Source organism: Pholcus phalangioides, unplaced genomic scaffold, assembly GCF_987345545.1.
Source record: "Pholcus phalangioides strain wild (caught in Gottingen) unplaced genomic scaffold, Ppha-v1.0 ptg000029l_1, whole genome shotgun sequence".
Taxonomy (NCBI): Eukaryota; Metazoa; Arthropoda; class Arachnida; order Araneae; family Pholcidae; genus Pholcus; species Pholcus phalangioides.
Genome location: NW_028301619.1, coordinates 7,364,676 through 7,389,157, shown reverse-complemented (window position 1 = coordinate 7,389,157; position 24,482 = coordinate 7,364,676). Strand labels below are relative to the sequence as shown.

General features: G+C 33.9%; 1 protein-coding gene across 5 annotated transcripts in view; it reads left to right on the top strand.

Moving 5' to 3' along the window:
• LOC149067637 (D-ribitol-5-phosphate cytidylyltransferase-like) overlaps window positions 1-22,909 on the top strand; it is a 39,091-nt gene extending 16,182 nt beyond the window's left edge. Inside the window, exons 4-10 of one of the 5 annotated variants that reach the window (XM_089252547.1) lie at window positions 2,735-2,829; window positions 3,426-3,575; window positions 10,100-10,213; window positions 12,034-12,079; window positions 16,794-16,882; window positions 18,873-19,133; window positions 22,646-22,909. In XM_089252547.1, coding sequence (XP_089108673.1) covers window positions 2,735-2,829; window positions 3,426-3,575; window positions 10,100-10,213; window positions 12,034-12,079; window positions 16,794-16,882; window positions 18,873-19,133; window positions 22,646-22,744 — 854 coding nt within the window. In that variant the 3' untranslated portion in view covers window positions 22,745-22,909. Of the gene's footprint in view, window positions 1-2,734; window positions 2,830-3,425; window positions 3,576-10,099; window positions 10,214-12,033; window positions 12,080-16,793; window positions 16,883-18,872; window positions 19,134-22,645 lie in introns of those variants that run through there. The other 4 variants (XM_089252550.1, XM_089252549.1, XM_089252548.1 and 1 more) reach the window with 4 other exon arrangements.
• The last annotated feature ends 1,573 nt before the right edge of the window (window positions 22,910-24,482 follow it).

Below are 24,482 nucleotides of genomic sequence, written 5' to 3'. Positions count from 1 at the left end.
CTGTTCTGAATGTGCAGTCCAAGCATCTCCTAGCGATGCGGGTTCATCAGGTAGGCTGAATCAATGAGTTCAGGAACAACACACACAAGTTTCAGTTGTCAGCAAGCTCACTTCATAGGAGAGACAGATACATGAAGAAACTCTGAGCAGGATGAGAAGCCTGATGACTGGAACGGTGCAGAAGCACGCCACTGGATCAGCGGTACATGGTGATGGAATATATGCGACTTGGTGCGCCACTCTCAGGACGGAACTTGTCAAGAACTAAATACGTTAAAACAATTGCAATGAAGTGAATGAATGAGATCGTTCCTACCACATTGCTGGTATTTAAGGAAATTCCTTCCCATCATCCATCATCGCCGTGGCAAATCAGAATTGGTGGCACTGTAACATTAGCATATTTTTTTGACGGATAACTTGCATTTGCATATTTATGCGGAATAAAATATTATTGCACAACTATGACATACTGAATATGGCATCACTAAAAACATAAGCATTGAAGGCGATCAACGAAGATCGGCAGTATGCGATCCCATGGGTCAATCTCTGGAGGCAAAACAAAGGTGAGTTGATAAAAAGTGAAAGTTATAAAAATTTCTAGATTAAGAACTATTCCATGGGGGTCTATGGTTATGTTACATTTTCTTATTTTCACCCCCACCCCCCGCCAACAAAAGAAAAATTCAGATCCTGATTTTTTCCTAACAATATCTATACCCCTAGAGGAGGGGATCCTGTGTATCGATCTCTGGGGGAAAAACAAAGGTAAGATGATAAAGTAATAAAAATGACTAGATTATGGACTATTTTGTGTGGGGGGGGCGGTCTGTGGTTATGTTGCAAAGAACTTGAACAGTGCTGCTGCACTGATCAGGATGGAGCTACCAATTACGACACAAAACCTTTTGGTAGTACTCCTTGGTGATAGTTGTGCATACTCATGCTGAACTGGAATCAAAGAAGACAAGTCAGCATGACTTTGACATTGCATCTCTTGAAGACCAAATCGTCAGTCAAAATAGAATGAATGGATCCAATGCTAATGCTCGCCTTGTCTGCAATTTCTCTTATCATGATTCAATGATCCTGCACATTGGCGTATGCAAAGGGGGTTCTAACACCACCACCACCCCCCATCCCGAGCCAAGATTATAGTGTTATTTTGCAGGAAAAAACGTAAACCCCTCAGAAGGGAAAAAATCTGAAACCCCCCCCCCCTCAAGAATATTCTGAGTACACCTATGATCCTGCATTACCGGAATCCTTACTTAGTCAATAATGATCTCATTTTCAGATGTTGAGGGCCTACCAAAACATGCTTCATTTTCCATTTACATACGCCCATCTTTGAAGCACAAAGAATTATGGTCGGATACTTTTTGAACAAACATCATAAAAATACATTAGATGAGTTGGCTCCGTCATTAATGCGGGGGGGGGGGGGGATTGACATCCCCCATATCTCCTTTCATTTATAGCCTGATTATAATTAAAACTCCAGAACATTTTCATCATCATTAACTCCTTCACAGGCATTGGCAACAAATTTTGTGAGTCTCTATTTGAAGTATTGGCAAATATTCTCAAAAAACTGGTTTGCTTGTTCACATGTTAGAAATAGAAAAATCGAAAAAGAGTATAGTAGATTTCTCTTTTTCCTTCACCCTCTCTTTCTCACTCTCCCCATGTGTTCTTTTTTCTCTTATAGTAGTAGAAAGATGCATTATATGTAGGGGGAAATTACTGAGCAGGCACTGTGGTGGTCGAGTGGTTATAGTGACGGACTCGCGATGCAAGGATCCGGGTTCGAACCCCACAGTGGTGGTCGGCTGAAGTTGGTTTTCTGTGGTTCCCAACTTCAAGGCGCAAATGCGAGCCGATCTCCCCGTTAAAAAGTCTCGCCACAGAGAGCAACAGTCCTACAACGATAAATCATTCAATCATAACACTTCACTCATAGTTAGAAAAAACTGGTGGCAGATGGCAGCACTACACATAACAAACATTACACAGAAACAAACTTTACGTCAGGTTGCACTACACGTACACGCACATTCCCGCATGTACCGATTCGTTGGGGGTTCCGCGGGGGCGGGGGTGGTGTAGCAGTAGTAGGTAGGGCCTCCAAAAAATGGCTCGGGGATCCATGATGTTCTTGGGTCGGCCACCTCGTTGGGCAATTTGCCTGTTGTGGCGTTGTATTTGTATTTGTATAGAAAGAATGAGGGGAAAACAACTTATGTTCATAGGATTACAATAAAGCTTCACAGTGATGAGAAAAGAGGTTAGAAAAAACTGGGAGAGGGAGGGGAGCTGGAATTAATTTCTTCTATTTGCATTTGGACAAGATATCTTGTCAGTAATCCTTAAGGGATTACGTATATGTAAAATGCTTTGAAGCATAAATTCAAATATGTATATGATAGTAAAATCTCTTTACCAATCTCAATACCTTTAGACGATTAACAAAGATTGAGAACAAGTTCTGTATATAAATCCTGATTTTCAAACCAGTAAAATAATGCAGCAGCTATCTTGTGTGAATGATGATGATTTATATTTTCAATTTATGGATCCCATATTAATGAATTTGACAATTTGAATTTTTTCACAATCTTGTGCTTTAAATTAGCCAAGTTAGACTGGTTTTTTTTTTAATCCTATCTCTATGGATAAAAAAAAAACCCTCATATTGCAATTATATCTGGAATTTTTCGTACATAAATAGAAAACTGGGATGTCGTTGTCATACATGATGGAGTTAGACCCTTTGTAGACGAAAAAATACTCAGGAAAGTTGTTAATGCTGCTGAAGAATATGGAGTAAGTATGCCATGATAATTTTTTTTTTAAATTCATCCACTTATTGTTTTTAACATGAGTACGTCTTTTAAATCATCTGAGAATACCGGATGCATCCCCAAAAAAACTTGCCTTCTCCCCATTAAAAAGGCTTGCCACAGCAAGCAGCAGGCCTACAACAATACAATTATTCAATCATTACACTTCACTCATAGTTTGAAAACTTGATGTCAGATGGCAGCACACTGCACATAACAAGCATTACACAGAAAGAAACTTCACATTGCAACGCAGGGCCGCAACTAGATACTTCGTCATCCGGGGCAAGCCGGTATTTTGGTGCCCCTTGTAATGTAGTAGAAGCAGTTAAAGGGTGAATTTGGCAATTTGCCCCCCCCCCTTCTGGTTCAGCGCCCAGGGCATCAAACCCGCCTGCTCCCCCCCCCCCTCCCAGTTGCGGCCCTGTTCCAACATATACCAATTTGTTCTGGAGAGGAATATGGATGAGTTGCATGTCTGATTTAGTAGTAGTAATGAGTAAATAGTATTTTTAGCTAACAAATAAATTGCTAGCCAAATTTATTTAATGTGTTAGTAATTTCAAACTTATTTTAAAGGCTGCAGGAACAATTTGTCCTTTAACATCAACAGTTATTTCAATGGATAACGATGGTTTCCTTGATACATGTTATGATCGCAATAAAATGAGCGCCAGTGAAATGCCTCAAGCATTTAGATTCACTGTTGCTTTAGATGCCTACATTAGTGTAAGTATTATATATATATATATATATATATAAAATACCTGCTTATTCCTGTCATTAAAAGTGTTAAATTTGTGTTTTTGTAATTTTCAGTAAATGAGCTGCTGGAATGTATAAGCTGCACAAAGGAAAATGACAGGAGAAAAAAGTTTTAGTAAAAATGCTGCTGCTTTTTTACATACCACAGCTTTGTATACATGCCACACTTAATTTTCATTCAAAAGATTAAAAAATAAATAAATAAAAATTATTGCATACAGTGAACATATATATACACTCAAACCTGTTTTTGTGCTGTCTTTTTTTGTGTGAGCGATTTTTTTTGTGCGGTATATGAAAATTTCAATCAAATTAGAACATAATTGACTAAGTTATTAATAAAAAAAAATTAGTAGGTTTGATCGGCCATTTAGTTTTTTCGATTTTTGATATTTCATCACATAAGTATTGCGTCAGCCAATTACATTACATATGTATTGAAGTATATAATCGCATTATTTAATTGACGTCCTTCAAAGTGCTTTCATATTCCTGGACCATTAAGATAAGCCATCATTTCTAAGCGTAAATTGAAGGTAAATTTATTATTTTTTCCATTTAGATATAAAGTTTTAGGATTTTTATTTTATTTTTCGACATAATCTCTGAAAATGAATAAGGGCAAAAACAAAGCGAAGAGAAAGGCAATTTCCTTAGAAACTAAGACTACGATTTTAAAACAAATAGCAGAAGGTGAAGGATCCACAGCTCTTGGTAAAGAATTTGGATTAGTTGAATCCACTATAAGAGGCATACAAAAACGTTTTGTATGTGTAAAATAATTACATATGTAAATAATATATTTAAAAATGTTCGCATGTGTATTTTCTCAATCAGATTCCAAAAGGTTTGGCGAGATTCCAAGTATCTGCCAAGCAGGGCCGCAACTAGGGGGGTGCAGGCGCTATACTAGAGGGGGCGCAAATTTCACTCTTTAATCTCTCCTTCAATATTATGAGGGGGCGCTAAAATGCATTTTGTTGCACCGGCTGACCTAGTTGCGGCCCCGCTGCCAAGCCTTGTGTCTTGATTTCATTTAAAAAAGCAATTCTTAGTTATGTCATAAGGTTTTGAGTTATTTTCTACGTGAGACTTTTTTTATGCGGCCCCTATCCACCGCATAAAAAAAATACTTTTTAAATGTGTTGCGAAAAATATTTTTTATAGCTACTCGTGAAGTTTTGTGTGAGTTTTTGTAATGCGTTTTTTTTTTATGCGGTCCCTTTCCACCGCACAAAAACAGGTTTGAGTGTATTTATACTCAAGGGAGCAGAGAAATGTATCGTTATAAAAGAGTTACCGTTACAGATAGAGTATATTAGCACCATGAAAAGCACATCAGGACTAGAGAATAATATCATTATATTGGCAATTATTTTTATAGAGGGTATCGTTACATCAGATTTTCACCGAAGTTAATATAGTAATTTAATGATTATGACAGGACAACGAAAACAATTTTTGAAAAGAAATATCAAATCAAAAATGATTTAGAAATTATATGTCAAAAAATAAAAATTTTCATAATAGCCCGTGGAACAGATTTAAATTTATAGGCATTGGCTGAATAGTTGGTCAATGAGAAACTTGGTTAAAAAGAACAAGACAAAAATAGATATCTTATATTCCCAGTTCACATTCGTGTGTATGTGCATACATAATAAAGTGGGAAGGATTACTAGGTTTTGTCAAAATAGTATTAGCTGTCAACATAAGGTTTTAATTTTTTAGCCATGAAAATAATTTTTATTCTTCATATTAACATCTGACATGTTCCAAAACTAAGGGTTAACTATCAAGAATACTAAAATGATAGAGCAAAACATGATGATTCAGACAAACTTAAATTTCACAGTTTAACCAAGTAATCTCCATCTTTTTGGGATAATGCAAATAGGTGAAGGAGAAAGGTCAGAAAATTCCTTACATGATGAAAGTGTTAGAAAAAGGCAAATTGAGACATAAGAAAATCAGAGAAGTCCCTATTCATCACCATTGTGACCTATCTCTTAACTATGATTCTATCCAATTCAGCAAGTTGCCCCCCAACCTCGTGTAAATGCTTCAAGAGTTTACTATGTTGGACCCGATCAAATGCCTTCTAGAAATCAAGATAAACGTCTACATTTTTGTCCTTACCCAAAGCCTTAGTCACATGATCATAGAAGCAAAGGAGGTTTGTTATACAAATGACTTCCCCTTTCTGAATCTATGCTGAGTATCCGACAATACATTATTTTCGTCTATCCACTTCACCAATTGCCTTTTGATAATAATTTCCAAAATTTTCAAGTATGATCATAATTTTAGTTGCTCATCTTGTCATGGTAACAAAAAGTAGGGTAGAGCCACCGAAAGCAATGTCCAACTTGGCTTTAATTTAGCTGACTAATTTCCTTTTAAATGCTAGAATTTTGAACCTTACACAATATTAAATTCCCCCCCCCCCATTTTTGCAAAACACTGGCATAAAAGAAACTGAAGCAACAACTTAGTGCAAATCACAAACCATCGCCAATGGTTGCAATTTTTGCTGGTATCTTTCAAAGAGATTGTGGTACCAAACTGGTATGATAAGTAATGTGAGGTTCAGATTTTTTAGACTATCGTAGTAGACAATTTTTTTTTTCTCAAGTATGATAATAATTTTCAGCAGCATTTCAATTTCTGCAAATTTGATTGGCAAAAAACAATGTTGATTTTCAACTGAACCAAAAAAGCAAGGTTTTTTTTTTCAGGTTTGTGATCCAGGTTTGACTGAATCAAAGCCCATTATTTTAATATCCGGCAGCATATTGATCACATTATTATCATAGGGCTTTTTTTTTTCACAGTAATATGAGGATCCTATTTTTTCTGATGTTCAAAGGAATGCTACCGATACCCTCTAAAGTTTGAAAGTGGAGTGAAATTAGAGAGGTAAAGATTTATTCAAGAAAATTAAACCTGGATTGCTCTCAAAAAACTATTTAAAAAGTAACCAAGTGAATTAACTATAAAAATTTAAATAATGAAATAATAGCTGATTCAGAAATGAATGGCTATGAGATTTGGGAAAATTTCTCATCCATTAGTAAGTTTTAATAAAAACCTTACAAACTATATCATTGTAGAATTCTTGATGCATCTTATTTTTCCCGAAGTCTGAAATAGCATGAATGATTCTATATAAATTTGAAAATATATCTTCAGTTCATTTTTAGTAAACAATAAAAAGTAAAGAGAGTGAGATGGCTTTTTCTTAGCCCAATACATCACGGAAACTGACCTTTTCTGAATATTATGCTGAGGTGAATTCAGAAAGAAAAGTCATCTGGTCTCTGATGAGATTCATACCCAGGTCCTTTTGCAAACCGGGCAAGTGTACTACAATATATGACCCTGCATTCCTTATTTTTTGCACTGTGATGTGAGGTGCTGAAGTACAAGCATCCCTCGCTTTATGCAATTAATTGGTCCTACAAAATAATCGCGTAAAGTGAGTTAAATTTAGCATGAATAGGATAGGGATAATGGGGTTTTCTTCAGAAAGATAAAAAAAAATAAACCCAACTTAGCAGCAAAATAATATTATTTTGAATGAATTGAATTCAAACTTTTAAATAACTCTTGTAAATTTGAGCTGCATGAATGAATTTAATTTATACTTTTTATTTGTCTTCAGTATGTACTTCTAATTAATTCTAGTGTGAGTGTGTGTGGATGTTTTCTTTACTGAAGAACCTGGTATGATAGGATGATAACTTTTTTTAATGAAACAGTCGTGATTCAGGTGATAAGCAGTATTCTTTGTCTCTTTATGAAAACTTCAATACTAAGAGAACTCTGAATATCCTTTACAAACATGACAGTTCTAGTTTCATTAGGAACTTTTTTTTTTTATCAAAATTCTGATAGCATTGTCAGTGTTATACAAAGATATTGATTAGTGAGATCTGATAAATTAGATGAGAGCGTTTGTCCCATATTTGTCTCATCTAAATCATAAAATCCAATGGATTTTGTCATTTTGTCCCCCCCCCCTCCCCCGATGGGATGATAGAGTGAGTGAGAGGGCTTTTTCTCAACCCAAGGCATCAAATAAATACCTTTTCTGCATATTAAGCTGAGGTGAACTGGAAAAGAAAAGTCATAAGATGATACTAATGCTTCTACTTTAGTGCTTCACGACACAGTGTGTGAAATGAGGAAGGCATGGTCGTGTCTCCAGTGGTATACATGGTAGTGCACTTGCCCAGTTTCCAAAAGAACCCAGGTTTCATTCCTAGTGCAGACCAGATGACTTTTTTTTTCCAAGTTCACCTCATCATAATATCCAGGAAAGAGGTCTATTGCCTTGAAATAAAAAGTAAATTATAGCAAAACATAGTCGAAAAAGGTGAACATAATGTCTTATTATGGAAAAAAATGTACAGAGAGTGGAAGCTCTCACTAACAGACACCAATAAGACCAAAAATTTAATTCACTAACAAGAAGTATCTGTCATTGAGGAGATATAATTTTAAAGGAAATATGTAAAAAAAGATAAATATATCTTAAAATATCAAATAGGAAAACTGAACCCCAGCGGGTTTAATAGGCAGAATAAGTGTGTGTATTTGCTTTCTCAGAACAATACATACAGGGTGCGTTCCATAAGTATTGAGACCAATTTTTTCCAGATGCAACTATACACCGCAGCGCCCTCTAACCTGCTGGGCTAGGTGGAGGGGGTGTTAGCTTCATAACGCACCCATACTCAGTCATCTCCGAGCTGCTGGAAAGTCAGGACGTGCGTTCTGTGAAGCCCGTTTTGAACTTAATGTAACACGGTGCGATGGATTGTTCTATGGAGCAACGTTACGCTATCCAATTTTACGTTAAACTTGGGAAGTCCACCACCGAAATGTTTCTATTAATTCAGCAGGCCTTTGGGAGTGATAGTTTGTCCAAATCACAAGTTCACCGATATCACAAGTCATTCAACGAGGGCCGAGAGGATGTTGCAGGCGAACCCCGCAGTGGACGTCCATCAACTTCCCGAATCAACAAAACTAGGACGCGTCCAGTATCAAAACCATGCTCATTGTCTTCTTTGATGTCAGAGGCATTGTCCACCATGAATTCGTACCTACTGAGACCACTGTGAACGCAGCTTTTTACTTGGAAGTGCTCAAAAGGCCGAAAAGAAGGGTCGCGCGCTGCTGAAGTGACATCAAGGATGCATGGAAACTTCATCACAATAACATGCCAAACCACAGCGTTGTCAACGATTTCCTGGCCGGGACCCATACCCCACGGGTTCCCCAGCCTCCCTGCAGTCCTGACCTGGCTCCCCCAGACACAATTGAAAACATCCAGGCTCATGTTACATCTGCTCTAAAGGACCTCCCGGAGAAGGCCTTCCAGGCCTGGAAACACCGCCTCCATAAATGTATCGATTCAGGAGGGTGCTTTTTGGAGATTTTTAACTAATTGTACGAATATGTCCAATAAATTATTTTTTATAAATTTGGTCTCATTACTTATTGAACGCACCCTGTATACATTGGTTGTTTCTTTTTTTTCTTCAAAGTACCACACATTGTTTCTATTTATGTGGTACGTTGAGATAATTTATGAAAGTATTTGAATTTTTTCCACATAGATATTAGTGTACATATGAAATTCTTACATAAAATAAAGCTACCAAATAAGCAGTAAATGAGAGAGATGACAAACTGAGGGAAGCAAAAGCATTTCAAAAATTAGGTAACTTCAAATACACTCATAAAGTGTCTGACTCTCCTACTGGTTGAATCTACCCCCTGCTCTACAAATTTCTGCATGATGCGCCTTTGTTTTTTTCACAAATCTACTCCTAAGAATAACAGTTCAGGTCCCAAGAGTAACCTTTTTTCTCTTGCATGAAAATTTTACTTCCTCGTTCCGAGTTTGTGTTGATAATGTATGCATCTGTAGAGGGTTTTGTTCAAAAAATTTGCCTAATTTTACTCTTAGCTATCACAAGCATTGGCTAATGTGGATTGAAATGTGTTACAGCCCTATTTTATAGGACTGGAGCTCAAAAAATAGTTTAATAATGGAGGGTGTTCAGTAGGAGAGGTTCCATAGGGTTCAATAGGAGAAAAAAAACTAATCAAAGGAAGAAATGAGAGAAACAAAATAATTATACGAAGGAAAAAGCTCTCATTTTTAAAAATTAAAAAAAAAAACTTTCTAAAGTGTAAACATTTGAGATGGAAAATTCCCTAAAAATACTATGTCTATCCATGTACTATATTTTTCTTCTAGGAAAATGAAGTTCAATACAAAAAAAATTGCTTTAAAAAATACAAGCTTATGAGCATGATCTATGTTTGTATTGTATGTATTGTAAAATTATATGTGTATGAAAGTATAGATCATAATTAATAAAACATTTTTTTTCAAGTTTATTAAATTGTACCTGATAACCAAATGCTTTGAGTTATTTTTTATGAGAACTTCTCATTTTTTTATTATGAAGTGTAAAGACTGTGACCTCGATTATGGAACAGAATGTCTAAAAATTGTTCAAGACTATGCAAAAAAAAAGGATATTAACATAAAACTCATACCAGGTACACCAGATTATTTTAAAGTAAGAATACATTTGCATTTGCTTCATTTAATTCTGATCAATTTTTTAAAATAGATATAGAATCAGGACTCCTTTGTTAAAATGTCATACTTTCCAGGGTTCGTCCTACTTTTCACCAAATTTTCTAAACAAAATCAGGTACTTTCCGGAAAGTACTTCTTTTCTCTGGCTGAGAAAAAAAGCCATCTAAATCTCCCAAAATCAGGTACCATCGTAAGTGAGGAAAATTGTCTAAATATCTATGAATGCAAATATAATGGATTACAATTAATGATTTTGCTAAAGCAAATATTCTATGGGCTTTACAGTTCATTTGAGTTGTACATGGACCAATATTAAAATTTTCCTTTTGCTTGTTTGAGGTTTTGAAATATTATGTATCAATGTTTTGAGTTGTCAGAAACTTCTGTCTGGATAAAACAAAACTATCCTGTAAGCTACTTGCTCTCAAGTGAGCATAATTATGGTAAAGAACCTATATCTCTTCATGATTTGTTGTGCACAGAGGAAAAAAGCTACATATCTTTTGATGCCCAACCCATTAGACTCTCTCCATTTATTCTGAATAACAGTGACAAGGGCAAAATTTCAGGTCGGTGAAAATTATACCAGGTAGATGATATAGAGCATCCAAGAGAAAAATAATGAGTTAAATATCATAGAATTGGTTATTATTGGGCACAACTACTCAAGATCAAATCTTTAGAGAGTAAATGGACTTGTTCACATTGGACAATAACAACAATAGACTTTGGAACACCCCTTGAAAAAATTATCCAAGTTATTGTGAGAAGAGAAATGGAAAAGAGAGAAAGAATTACCTGTGGTTGCCAGTACACTGTCTTAGTGCAAATTTATTTCTGTTGCTAAGTCATTTCTGAATGTTCTCTGTGTTTTTCTGCATTGGCCAAGTCAATCTTAGGGTACTGGTATATGGCACCTAATAAAGATTTGATGTGCAGTCACTAACTGAACTGTTTTTTTTTCCCCGAAAAAAATAGCGTCCAATGTCACACAATTTGATGTACCTAGTTCATTCTCTTTGAAGAACTACACCCTCTTCTGGCATGTAATATTCATAATTCTGATGTAGAAGAATTAGGTTTTCCCCTTGACGTATCAAATCTTTTGGCAAAATATACATTATTTAAGAACTTTAAGAAAAAATTCACATAACTATATATAATAAAACATTCCTATATTTTAAAAGAACTTCTGGAAGCAGCAAGGAACTGCAATGTAAAATATAAATTAGTGTTGCAAAAACTAAGGCTGGAAAATCAAAAAGGAAAAGACAAAAATAAAAGATTTTTATTAACAGTAAAATACTGATTATATCTTCTTTCCAGTTTTAATTGAAGTCAACCTCTGGTTAGAGCAGGAATTGATTTATTTCTTGGGTATATAAGCCAAGAAAGAAATACATAACATAAGTAAACAGTCTAGGAATACACTAATTGATTGCAGAAAACTAAGAGAAATTATATATACATATTGAAATGATGTCATTCATATTTTAGAGACCATTTTTTTCATTACACTATTAACCATTCATTGCATGTGGAATGATTCTATGTGAATACGTTACTGTAACTCTAATCATTACACTTGTCCTACTTTTTTTTTTGTTAAATCATCTTCAATTTTTAAAGTGAGTTAGTGGGAGTCCTAGAGAATACTGCAATTATATTTACAGATGTCATGCCCAGAAGAATGATTCATAGAGAGATTATATGATAAATTAGCCTGTTGAAATTAATCAACTTTTTTTATTATAAATTAATTTAACAAAACTAATATGCACTATCTTTATCTTTCAGGTAACTTATCCCAAAGATTTCTATGTGGTACAATCGTTCATTAAAGGTAAAATCAATTTTGAGATTATTGAGTTAAATTAAAATGGTTATTCTACATACAATTATAATTAAAAACCTAATAACTAAAATTACAGACATTAAAATAATCAAAATCAAATTTGAAGTCACTTCTTTCTATAAAAAAAATTGTCATGGAGAAACAATTCTCTCAATGTAGAGTAAATTAACAAAAATTTATGTGTTTTTGGTTGTTTCTTTTGGTTTCCTTCTTTCCATAAAAAAATTAGTTACACAGTAGGATCCCGATTATCCAAGCTAATGTGTACCGAACCTAACTCAAACGAAACCTCAGGTAATATGGACCTCACCGAATTTTTGGATTAAATGAAAAAGTAATAAGACAGTGAATAATGAAATTATTTTTAAAACACTGTACAATACTTGTGGGGAAAAAATGTAAAAGATCAAATGAATATAGTTTGAAATACTGTAATGTATCAACAGTTTACAACATTTCAGAGATTACTTTAGAGGGCTTGAAAAATAATCTTTCAGCGCCTTTTATCATCAAGCGCTCTTAAATATACTTCAACGAGCACTCCTAAATATACTTCAGCAAGCGCCAGAGCTGTTTTAACAACACTATAGACCAGTGTGTGTGTGTGTGGTTCCCAACCTTTTTTCCTTCCCGCACCCCCAGAGTAATGCAACTTACCTTCCCACATCCCCTTGGACAATATGTTTTATATGTTGGAAAATTCAAGGTTTTAATCTGTAATTGATTACATTAATTATCCTATAATTAATTTATATGAATTCCTTTACTTATTGTTTAATGTCTTTTCAGCTATGGCTAATATTTAATTTTGGCTTCATTTTTTTGAAAATTAATTCAAAAATGAATCAAAAAAAATCATACTATTTTTTAACTTTTTTTTTTCAGATTTGGAAAAAAAGATTCATTGAATAGTTTTTCACTTATTGATCCCAGTTGCAACGACTGTTTCTTTGACACTTGACTGAATTAATTTTTTGACATTTTTTCTGAGTCATGTGTTTACGACAGTATCAAATCTAAGCATGCTAATAATGCAAAGTACCAATGTAAACAAACCACAAAATAGTTTAGAAAAATAATGGTATTTTTTCTCAACTAAAATATGAAACAATGCAAAATTTGTGTGATGCATTTCTGCCAGCAAAAGTCAGAAGATGAGGAGTCAAAATATTGGTATGCCTCATATTTTTTTAGGAATTGAAAAATTCAATTTTTATTATTTTAATTTTCCTGATAATCAGTCAACATAAGTCAACATAACCAGTCGCACTTGTAAAAATGCTCTCCTGCACCCCTAGGGAACCACTGCTATAGACCCTCAAGCAACTCTATCTGTGGCTTCTACCTAGCTGGATATGCCTGCCTACAAATTGAAATATTTGCTCTCAAAAATTTGTATTAAATTAAATCTCTTTATCACGAGGCCGTGCCAAGTAGGTCCATGAGTTGGCATGGCACTGGGGAGTGCCATGTTGCTCGCAAGCTACAGCTGAAAAATGTTTACCTAATCGAGTATCTTAATTGTAATTAATGTTTATCTTAATTGTAATTAATGTTTATCTTAATTGTAATTAATGTTTATCTTAATTGTAATTAATGTTTATCTTAATTGTAATTAATGTTTATCTTAATTGTCTTATAAACTTATTTGTCTCATCATCCCCCTCTTCTGGAGGAAAAAAAAAGATTGCCCTCTCGCTAAGCTAACCCAGTTTCCCCATGTTTTATCTATGGTTTCTCCTGCCCCCAAAGGATGATATCGTTCACTTTTTAAAATACTGGAATAGACATTCTGTAAACCAGTTAGTTGAGATGCATTTCGAAAGTCATTTTACTGTATCTACTTTCAAAATCAGTTTATAAAAAGTAAAATAACCCGAAAATCAGTTCATCAAGGCTAAGATAATAGGGGGTTCTACTGTATATAAATACAGATTGTTTCACCATAAAGTGTTCACTAGGGTAGCCCTTAGCTATGGGTAATTTTCTAAACGTTAAAATTTTGCTGCTCCTACCCCCTAATCCTGTTCCAATCAACAAAAACGAAAAAAAAACAGGCTGTGCAAAACTTCAGCTCTATCAGACTACTGCTAGGTGACCCTGAAATGCCTTGAAGCTGAGGCATTTGAGGCTTCTTCTTAGAGAAATTCATGAGGACATATCCAGGCCACCCCAACAATTGTTTAAAAACATTCTGAATCAAATTTCCCAAAAGTGAATTCGATAAATACCTTAAATAACATAGAAAATTGAAGAAATACTAGAGTTTTAAATAACGCACACAACTCCTATTAGAGAGAAACTTCAGAATATTCAGAAATAATTTCTATATTATAATAAAACATAATGTGAACATATTGAACACTTTTTTTTTCTAAAAGGCAATTTAATAGCAGTTGAGTATTTTTACTGTCTCCAGCAAGGATCTGCAAAACAAATTGTTTCTTAGTTTCATCTTTTGTGATAATGTTATTGTAATCCTTAATGAGTTTGACAGGTCTTTCTCTGCAACATCATTCACACAACTAACTGTTTTCAAATCCACTTTCATAAGTAAGATCAACCCTCCATGTTGAAGGGTCTGTACTGAGGAAATCTGTGCGTGGGGGGGGGGGTAGAAAATCTTGTGAAGAATGTTTTTGTGCCAAGAGTTAAAAAGACTATGTTTACACAAAAAAACTATGTTTGTTAAGGAAGAAAGATCATTTTGATGCAGAATATACCTCTTCAGTTGAGTGATTTTTTTCTTCTTCCTCTTCTTCACATTTGTCTGCTTCTAGCATAAATTGAGTCATATTTGTCTTATCTGCCAACAGAAGATTTTCATCAAATTATAGTAGAGGCACAGTTTCGGGAACTAAGTACCAGAGATGATTGGAAAATATTTTTGCAGCAACCTTTCTGATTTCTGGATCAATATCCTGATATAGTGGAACCTTCCTTTACATAACACTTTGTTAAAATTAAATTGATGGGCCTCAATGTATTTTACTATCCATTAATGGACACTCCTCTTTAGCTGACAAAATCTTCTGTCCCATGGGTTGCTGTTAAGGTCTCCGTTATTGAGAAGTTTTACTGTAATTTATCAGTTGACACATGATACGAAATGATGATAAGTTGCTGTAATTGCTTCTGACGACCAGGCTCAAACATACACCAGAGTAAGAAAAATACATATTATTCTCGAACATATACCAGAGTAAGAAAAATACATATTATTCTCGAACATACACCAGAGTAAGAAAAATACATATTGTTCTCGAACATACACCAGAGTAAGAAAAATACATATTATTCTTATAGAGTTATTCTCCATATAAAATAACTGAAATTTATCTCTAAACAGGTGTATCTTGAATGCATAAATTGTTTTTGTTATTCACCTAGCATGACTTACAGCTCCTGGTATATGAAACCATATACCATTCTTCAGAATGCCATCATTCCGAAGAACTCCAACAATTCTCTGTAATTATCTCGCTGTTGTTTCTGCATAGAAAGGTCTGTTCAAGAAATCCAAGAATGGTAGCGCAGACATCATCAGGCACTTCATTGTTACAAATTATGTAAACAATCATGTCGAGTTCGTCCAGGTTTCTCTAAATCTTTTGAAAAGTGCCATGTCTGGACCAGAAGTTGCACCCATCAGTGAGTCAAAACAGCTCCTTAACTCTAACTCAAAAATGTAATGACAGCAAGGAAGGTACAACGGGTCACCCTTGAGCAATTTTTCTAAATTTATACAGGCACCATTAACTCCTCGACCAGTGTTGCTTGCTGTCGTATCACAGCAAGAATTTACTTGAATTTTGTTGGTTATACCCTTCTTCTCCACTGCTTTGTGAACAGCTATAGCTTGCTCTTCTCCCAAAAATGTTAGGATTTCAGGGATTCCCAACAACTGCTCCTTGCCTTGAAAAGTTGCTATTATTGCTAGTCTATCAACCTTTTCAACATCTGTGAATGCTGGGAGCAGCTTTTCATCCCAGTGCAGCACTAATTCTTGGTGGTCATTTAGGATAAATGAAATGTGCTGAATTTCTGCATGGTCTCGCTTCACTAAATTTTTTTCTAAGGCTTTGACAGGAAGTGTAATTTATCACCAAGTAGGTTTAACAACCTGGTAGGTTGTTAAACAATAAATGAAAAATCATTCATTAAAGACATCATATTTAGTTACAAAATAAGTGAATGAAGCACATAATATAAAAATGGAGAGGTTATAAAATAAGTTTGTAAAAATAATAACAATAGTATAAGTTTACCATACATGTAGTGCACTGTTTCCCAAAGTGGGCAATATAACCCCCTGGTGGGTGATGGAATGGTCCAGGGGGCAATAGAAGCTACAGACTTAACATAGGATCCTATGGGTTCACTTGAGTTGGGGGCAATGAGAGGAAAAAAATTGTAGATGAAGGGGGCGATGGAACAAAAAGTTTGGGAAACTATGGTGTAGAGTATATGCAGATTAAATATAATATATAACGTTGTGTGATTAGGATATAACTTTCAAAATATTATCATATTTTTTAATCTAAAAGCATAAAATTATTAAGTCATGAAGTATTATTAAGTCATTATGAGTATTCTGATTGCATGTTCTTTGTTACTGAATTAAACAATCGCACATTTTCAGCTGCATTCTGATGCATCCATTCATTATTGCAATAAGTGATGATCTTATTTACTTCTTCAGAAAAAGAAACAGTTGGCATTGTAATGAAGGGATCGAATTCTTTGCTGTTTGTAGCCCTAAGTGAAGCGCTGAAAACAAAGTTTAAAAAAGTTGGTATTTTAAAGTTATGTCTCCACGTGAAAAGTATATTAGTTGTATAAAAAAAATTGTTATCAAAAATATGATCTGTACTAGCAAGAGCACCAGAACCACTTTCTTTGGAAACAAAGTATATTCCTAGTGTTTGAATCACTGAAATACTGTTGATTGTGATAAGACATTTCCATCATATGCTTGCTGCTACATTTCATGTTGCATCAAATGTGCTTCTGTTGCAGATTTCTATTATTGATGAATTTTCATTTATTTTTATATTCAAAACATGTTTAAACATCAAATAGACCAGATCTGCATTAAATATTTTATCAATAGTTTGTCCCTCAATGTAATCGTTTTCTCTCATGCCGAAGTAATGTCTAGTACTGAAAATCATAAAATTTAAAGTCAGATATCCTTCTTAAGTGATGCTTGGCTAATGAGCAGCATGGCTTACAAATTTTTAAGCTAACAGATTTTTTGGCAGTTTTGTAGCCTAAGCTGTCGCTGTCGAACGCTCTAGTTGTGGATGGATGCACACACTAACATAAAACAATAAGCAGTTCTGAAATTATTTCTATCTTAGTAGTTCTGCATTTATTTCTTTTAGTAATTCCATAACTTTTTTTTCATTAATTATAAATTTCCATTAATTATGAAGTAATTTTTTTTTAATAATTCTAAAATTATATTCTTTTATTAAAGTATTTTTTTAGCATTTCTGTAAATTCTGTATACCTTTTGGATGCTGAATTTGGTCTCTTGAAATATGTAGCCTATATGAAATCATCATAGGCCTCAAAACTGTTTTGGCTCAAGGTTCCCAAGTTCATTGTGATGGCCCATTTAGTGCATCAAATGCACACATTACTATTGAATCTAGAAAGTATCTCATAGTTCTAAATACAGCAGTACAGATTTCGGTGACCAAAGCTCTTTAATGATTTTTTTCAATTTAATCATTTTTGTATGTAAAGTAGCTGTTTTCCAAAAATTCTTGGCAGGCCACATCAAAAGCTTGGAGGGTCACATTTGGTCTGCTGGCCATAAGTTGAAGACCCCTGACATAAGATACCTACAAGCCAGACTGGATTGTGAACATAGGCATAAAGAATAAAAAGATCTTAAATATCTTATCTTATTTTAAATTCTTCTTCATTCAATTGTAAAGCTCTTCAGCTCATCTCTCACTCAGTTTTTGTCTTTTTAACAGTGTTTTATAAAACTTAACTTCAAATTTTAGGCCATACCTGGAATGAATTATGCGATTTTCCATAGAAACTATGGGAAATCATGTTTCAGTTATGAAGATTGAGCTTACGAATGTGATTCTGAAACAAATTATCTTGGTTAGGAGAGGAAAGACTATTTCACTAAGAAGCATTAAACTTTTTTTCTTGGACTCATTATAAGTCAGTAAACAATTTTCTGATAGGAAATTTTAGGAAGAGGGATCTTAATAAAACTTAATTTTGTATTTTAATATCTATAAAGCCCCTTGCAAAATAAATGCTTTATTTGAATACTTTTTCCAATCAAAAAGTTAAAAGATTTGTAAGGACTTCACTTTACATCCCATATGACAATGTAACATTTTATTTCATCCTCATTCTAAACTATTTCATTCGCTAACCCATTTTTCTTGGATAAGTTCAAAGAAATTATTTTCCTCTATAACAATATATCTGCCAAAAGAAGCACATTTAATGATAATTTCAACCATTCATAACAATTCGATGTTTTACATAAATTGAAGTAGTTGAAATTCAGTTTATACATTCGATGCTTGTTTTACGAACCCAAGCATAGGTAAGATTATTTTGTAAAAATCGGAAATCAGGAAGATGTTCAAAGAAATGGCATATTATTCAGGAACAGGACTGGTTTGTAAAAACATGTTGGTTCCCCATTTGGAGGTTCGTAAAATCAAGCAGTGACTAGTGTTTTTGTATGTTTCTATCAAAGTATTTCAATGTAGATTTTTATATGCTGAATTTTTTTAAGGTTGAGGGGCCATTAAAAGAACTTAAAGACAGTGTATCAAATCATGTTGTTATCCATGAAAAAACAACCCTATTAAATATTGTTACTGAGGAGGCTGAAAACCTACCCAACACAAGGTATAAAAAGTTTGCTCATCCAACAGCAATAATCAATATCTGTTTTCACAATGATGAGACTAATGCAATGGAAATTCTTCAGCGGGCTAAAAAATGTGCCAAAAAAGGGGAAAGTGCTGTCACATATTATGTTGTGTGTGAAAGAGTAAGTTGTATATTCATTTATTATGTTGTTTATTATGTACTTTTCCATGTACACAGTGGTCAGATGATAAATCTGCCAATATACCATACTTTTTTTTGCGAGAGAACAAAATGATGATTCTATCAATTAAGGAAAAGGCTTCTTTCTCTTTTCAGCAGTGTAATTATTTTAAACATAATTTAATTATTCTGCGGCTGAGATAAAGAATATAATATAAAATAGTGAAACCTGTATGAAACAGAACATCAATAGACTGAAATAATTTTGTTTTAGACAGATCTCTGTTTTATAAAAAGGTGCAAATAAAGCCTCAGATGAATTCTGAAAGTTAATATGCCTCCAAAATTACGTTCCTCGGTGAGTTTATGCAGTTTAGTAACATAGGCATTAACACTTTCACATGTTTACTCTGAACTCGCATTGCCGTACGCAAAGGGGAGGTTTGGGGTTCTAACCCCCCCCCCCCCTCCTCAAGCCAAGATTATAGTGTTATTTTGCAGGAAAAAACTTAAACCCCCCTGAGAATAAAAAAAAATTTAAACCCCCTTTGAAAAAATTTTGCATATGCCTATGTGAACTTATTTATGAAATTTGAAACGTCAAAAAATTTCCAATAATTTCGGACAAAAAACAATTTTGGAGCAAGTTTAAAATTTCATCAAAAGAGACATCCGAAACTTTTCTTGGAGAAACCAAGGTCTTAATAATGCCCAAAGTCTTAATGCTGCAAGTAGACAACAGAGTGGCATGCTTTTTACCTGGATCGTCTATGTAATTTGCCTTAAGAAAAAATTTTAGTTGCTCGACATAAAGTTCGAAAGAATTCGGATCGGAAATATCAAGTTCCTGAATCGATCCAGCACTAGCCATTCCAAGGGGATAGGAACAAAAATTTACCGAAATTCTAAACAAATTTTTTGGTATAAACACGATTCAGAAAAATTAGTAAAATGAATAACAAACTGTATAATATAATTACCTCTAAATATTCAAAAAAAAAAAAAAAAAAAAATAGAGACCCACCCTAAATGCATACCAGCATCCAAAAAATCCTGGGAAAAACAGCCAAAACGCATCAAAATTGTCAGTTCAACATACACCACAAAAATTTCGATGATCAGAATATCGCGAACTACATCTCAAACTCCTTTCATTTGAACGATCGCAGATCAATAAACTGCATTTGGATGACCTTGAGAAGATATCAATGATCGCAAGCATTGGCATGAACTTGAACAAAAATTGGCATTTTTCACCGATGGTGCGAACAAAGGTTTATCCATATCATAGGAATTCTGTCGATATGATCCTATTTACATCGCCAAAAATTTAGTGAAGGGGAGAAGGATCGAAACACAGCAAGACCATGTTGGTAACTAACTATAATTTATTACATGCTAACATTAGATTAAAACGATAATGGATGTGTATAATTAAGTTACATAGTAAAGCAGAAGTGGTAGAGGTAGTAGTGATCACATTCCACTCAAAACAATATATATGTTTCTGGTGGGCTTGGCACTGGCGCACACTTGTTGTTGATATGCATATTAGTTGGGCGTGTTGCCAGATCACACCTACCAGCTATGAAAATCAGCTAATACAAATTAAATTGGAGATATAAATGCTTCAGATTATGCATTCGAGAATGAGAAACAAAAAACTATCTTTCACGAAAACAAAATTTCTAAAAATTCAAATAGCGACACTCACTTTTATGTATTTCCTAACCAAGTGGTTAGCACACCAACCCCTTAGTGAGATAATTTTTTGTTATCTGCATCCTCCTCAGCGTTTATGGGCCACAGATACTGTTTCAGTGCCATTCATGGTTTTTTACTGCACCAATGATTTTGTGATACAAAAAGTGAGTGTTGCTATTTGAATTTTTTGAAATTTTGTAACCGCAAGCGATAGGTTTTTGTTTCTCATTTCAATCTTGAGTGCATACTCTGAAACACCCATATCTCGAATTTCATTCACGTCTGTTGATTGTGGCTGCTAGAAGCTCATATATTGGCAAAGTTATTTTATAACCACCCTGTATAATAATCCACCAGTTAAATAATCATGTGCAGAGCAATAAAAATTGAAAAAAATATATATATGAAAAGTCATTAAATAATTCATTCGATTTTAATATTTCAAGGGGAGGAATAGAAATATTAGCAATAACAAAATAATATGATCATTTTTGTCAATTTCTTTTTAATTATCATTATTATTGCAGAAATATTTCGATAAACTGCTTCAAAAAGTCTAAAAAAATGTTTGAATGATAACTTCTCAAGATATATTATGGAGCTTAATGTATCCCCCATACCTTTCCAGGATAAAATTTAACTTTCATATACTACTTGACTGCCCAGTTAAATAATATTTGGCATAGTTAGAAAACAATAATTCACTGTAGTAAAATAAAGAATAATTTACTTTGCCAGGGCATTGCAAACGGGTGTCTGCTATGATCTTCCCATGTGCTGCATACAAGTTGAGATGTGCAAAAAGTGCGGATTTCTCCCGCCCCCTTCATTTTAGGCCCACCTTTTCACATTTTTGTAATCAATGAACAGTTGTCAAAAATTTCTCAATGAATAGTAAAATAAGTTAAATCATTTTTGCAAGAATTAAAGCTCACATTTTACATTAATGTTTTGTTTATTTTAAAAATGTATGCATTCATACTGTATAGTGTATATGATTTCCATGTTTCCTGCAATTAAGTTAGACATTATAAAATTTATTTTAAAATATGTACAGTATTTTTAATCTTGGATTCACATTTTCTGTAATAAATTTTTAAAATTTGAAATGCATGACAAATATTTATCAAATAAGTACCAGTCTGTACTAATAGGTCAGAAAATATGAATAAGAGTGGATTTTGGTATAAAAAGAGCATTTTTAATGCTATAGTGGAGTATGAAGTCAGCATTATTTATAGACCTCCGGCCTATCCAGATTTTTTTGTTACCTGGCCTGCCTTTCCACCACAATTAGGCTGGATAGTTTTTGAGTTTACTGTAACTACTATTTCCTTGTCTTCTACGAACAAATATTTGTTAGAAAATGCTTACTCAGAATCAACTCCAAATAGGTGAAGTGCAATTTAATTAGTCTCATAATCACTTTCTTAAAAATATTTGAAGCAAAAATCAATATAGGTACTGTATCCATGGGAGCCTCCAGAACCATGTTTTTTTTAATACGTAAGCACTACATCAGATAGGCCAAGAAATTCTATAATTAAGCAGCTTATTGATACTTACATCTGATGATTGGAGTTTTTTGTTGTGAATTAGGCTAATTATGATCATTAGTTTCACATATTAAATAACACCAAATAGGCCAGTGGCACCATATTAAGTAATAAAAATCAGAAGATAATTCTGATTGCAAATCTCCAGCTTTTAACTGTAGATTTTATACTAAAACATACAGTGTAATTTTTTTTAACACAACACAAATACTTGCATATATGGAGCAATGTATTTTTTTCTAATAATTTCCAGGATCCAAAGAAAGACAAAGCCACAGAGATCTCTGAACTTGTGGCATCTCTTCTTTTTGAAGCAAATTGCAAGCTAAATGGTAATATTTTCTATGTATAATTTGTGATGTTCAATGATTCACTGCTTATATCAGTATAGGACTTCAGAAATAAAAAATTCAATTTTCTGCAATTGGTCACCTTTAATGTGTGGTTTTAAAATTTTCAACTTGGGAGATTTTTTCTTGTAAAAACTGATTATGAATAAAAAAACTTTGGTGTTTCAGTTGTTGCATCACTTATTAGCAATTAAAAATTTGTGTTGCAGAGTATAGAATTAGAAACATTATTAAAGATTTTTATACGTGATAAAAACATATGGATGGAAAATGACTTTCAGCTTCAAAAAATGTATTTTTAAAAATGTCACTATAGAAACAAAGAAAATATAAAATTATGCATCAACTTTCTTTTATCTGCAATTGCTACATTTTTGTTTCTTGTTCATGAGAGCAGATTTTTTCCCCAATAGAGCAAATCTGAAGAAAGTGACCCCCCCCCCCCCCCTGTGAGGTTATATATTTCTTCCATTTCATTATTAATACAGTAAAAACCTTCTCTAACAGCCACTGCAGAACAACGGTAATCTCCTAACAACGGCCACATTTTGTTGGAACCGGACGCATCCCATAGACTTATCATTACAGGTAACCTCCGAACAACTGCCACTCCGGACATAGAGTTGGGAAAAAAGTATACATATTAAAAAATAAGTTTGAAGTTCAAGGAAGTTCTCTCCCCCCCCCCCCCGAACTCTATGAGGGGAATTATGTATGCTTTCTCTTCCTGGGTACAAATGCTGAATGAGTGAATGCCAGAACTTTACCACTGGAGTTACCCCTTTGTCGAGATCTCTTCCAGCCCAGTTTCGTGCATTGGGTACAAATGCTAGATGGGTATATTGAAGGTAGTGGAGAGAGGAAAGGCCACTTAAGCCCTGTTCACATGGGAAATAGTAAAAGCGGGTTCAAAACCTGCTTCAAGAATTTTCACCAATAACTGCTCTCCATTTCTTTCCTTACGAAGGGAAAAAGTCGTTAAGCGGGTGCTAGAACTCCGAATGCTACCGCAATATTTTCACATGTGAACGGGGCTTTTATGGTCTTTAAATACACTGCGGGTCGTTTAAGTCCAGGGTTGTTTGATTTTAACCAAGTGGTTTTTCTCAAAAAATCACATAAAAGTGGCCCAAGTATAATTTTTTCCCCATGAAAAATATCATATTGGTTCACTATTAGCCCAAAGGATTAATTATTACCACATTTTCTATTTTTGGGGTATATTCTGATAGTATATCCTTAAATGGTGTAAGATGATATGTCGTTTTTTCAAAAAAATCTCACAAAAAAAGTGGCCTGAATATAAACTTTTTCATGTTAAATATCTTAGTTGCTGAAAATTATATACAGCAGTGTTTCTCAACCGGGGGCCATGGAGGAAAATCTTGCAAAAGGGGTCCATGAAGAGAAGTTAGTGAAATTAAATTTTTTTTAGCCACTCTGACTAAAAAAATTTAATTTCAAACAAAATGTGTTTGTGTGCATAGAATATCTTTATCGCAATTTTTTCCCTTATTCAAGTAACTAACATGAGTAGGAAATAAAGAAAATGGTTCATGTAATCTCAGTGGTTTTACGACTTGGGGGTGACAGTAGGCCCTGACACAAACTATAGAAGAGATTTAAGCAAAATGGAGTAACTGTAAAGACAGAAAATTGTGTGTGTTCGAAGACTTTTCATTCAAAGAGGCCCGCCATAAAGAAAGCAAAGATTTGTTGACCATTCATTGACATCATTTT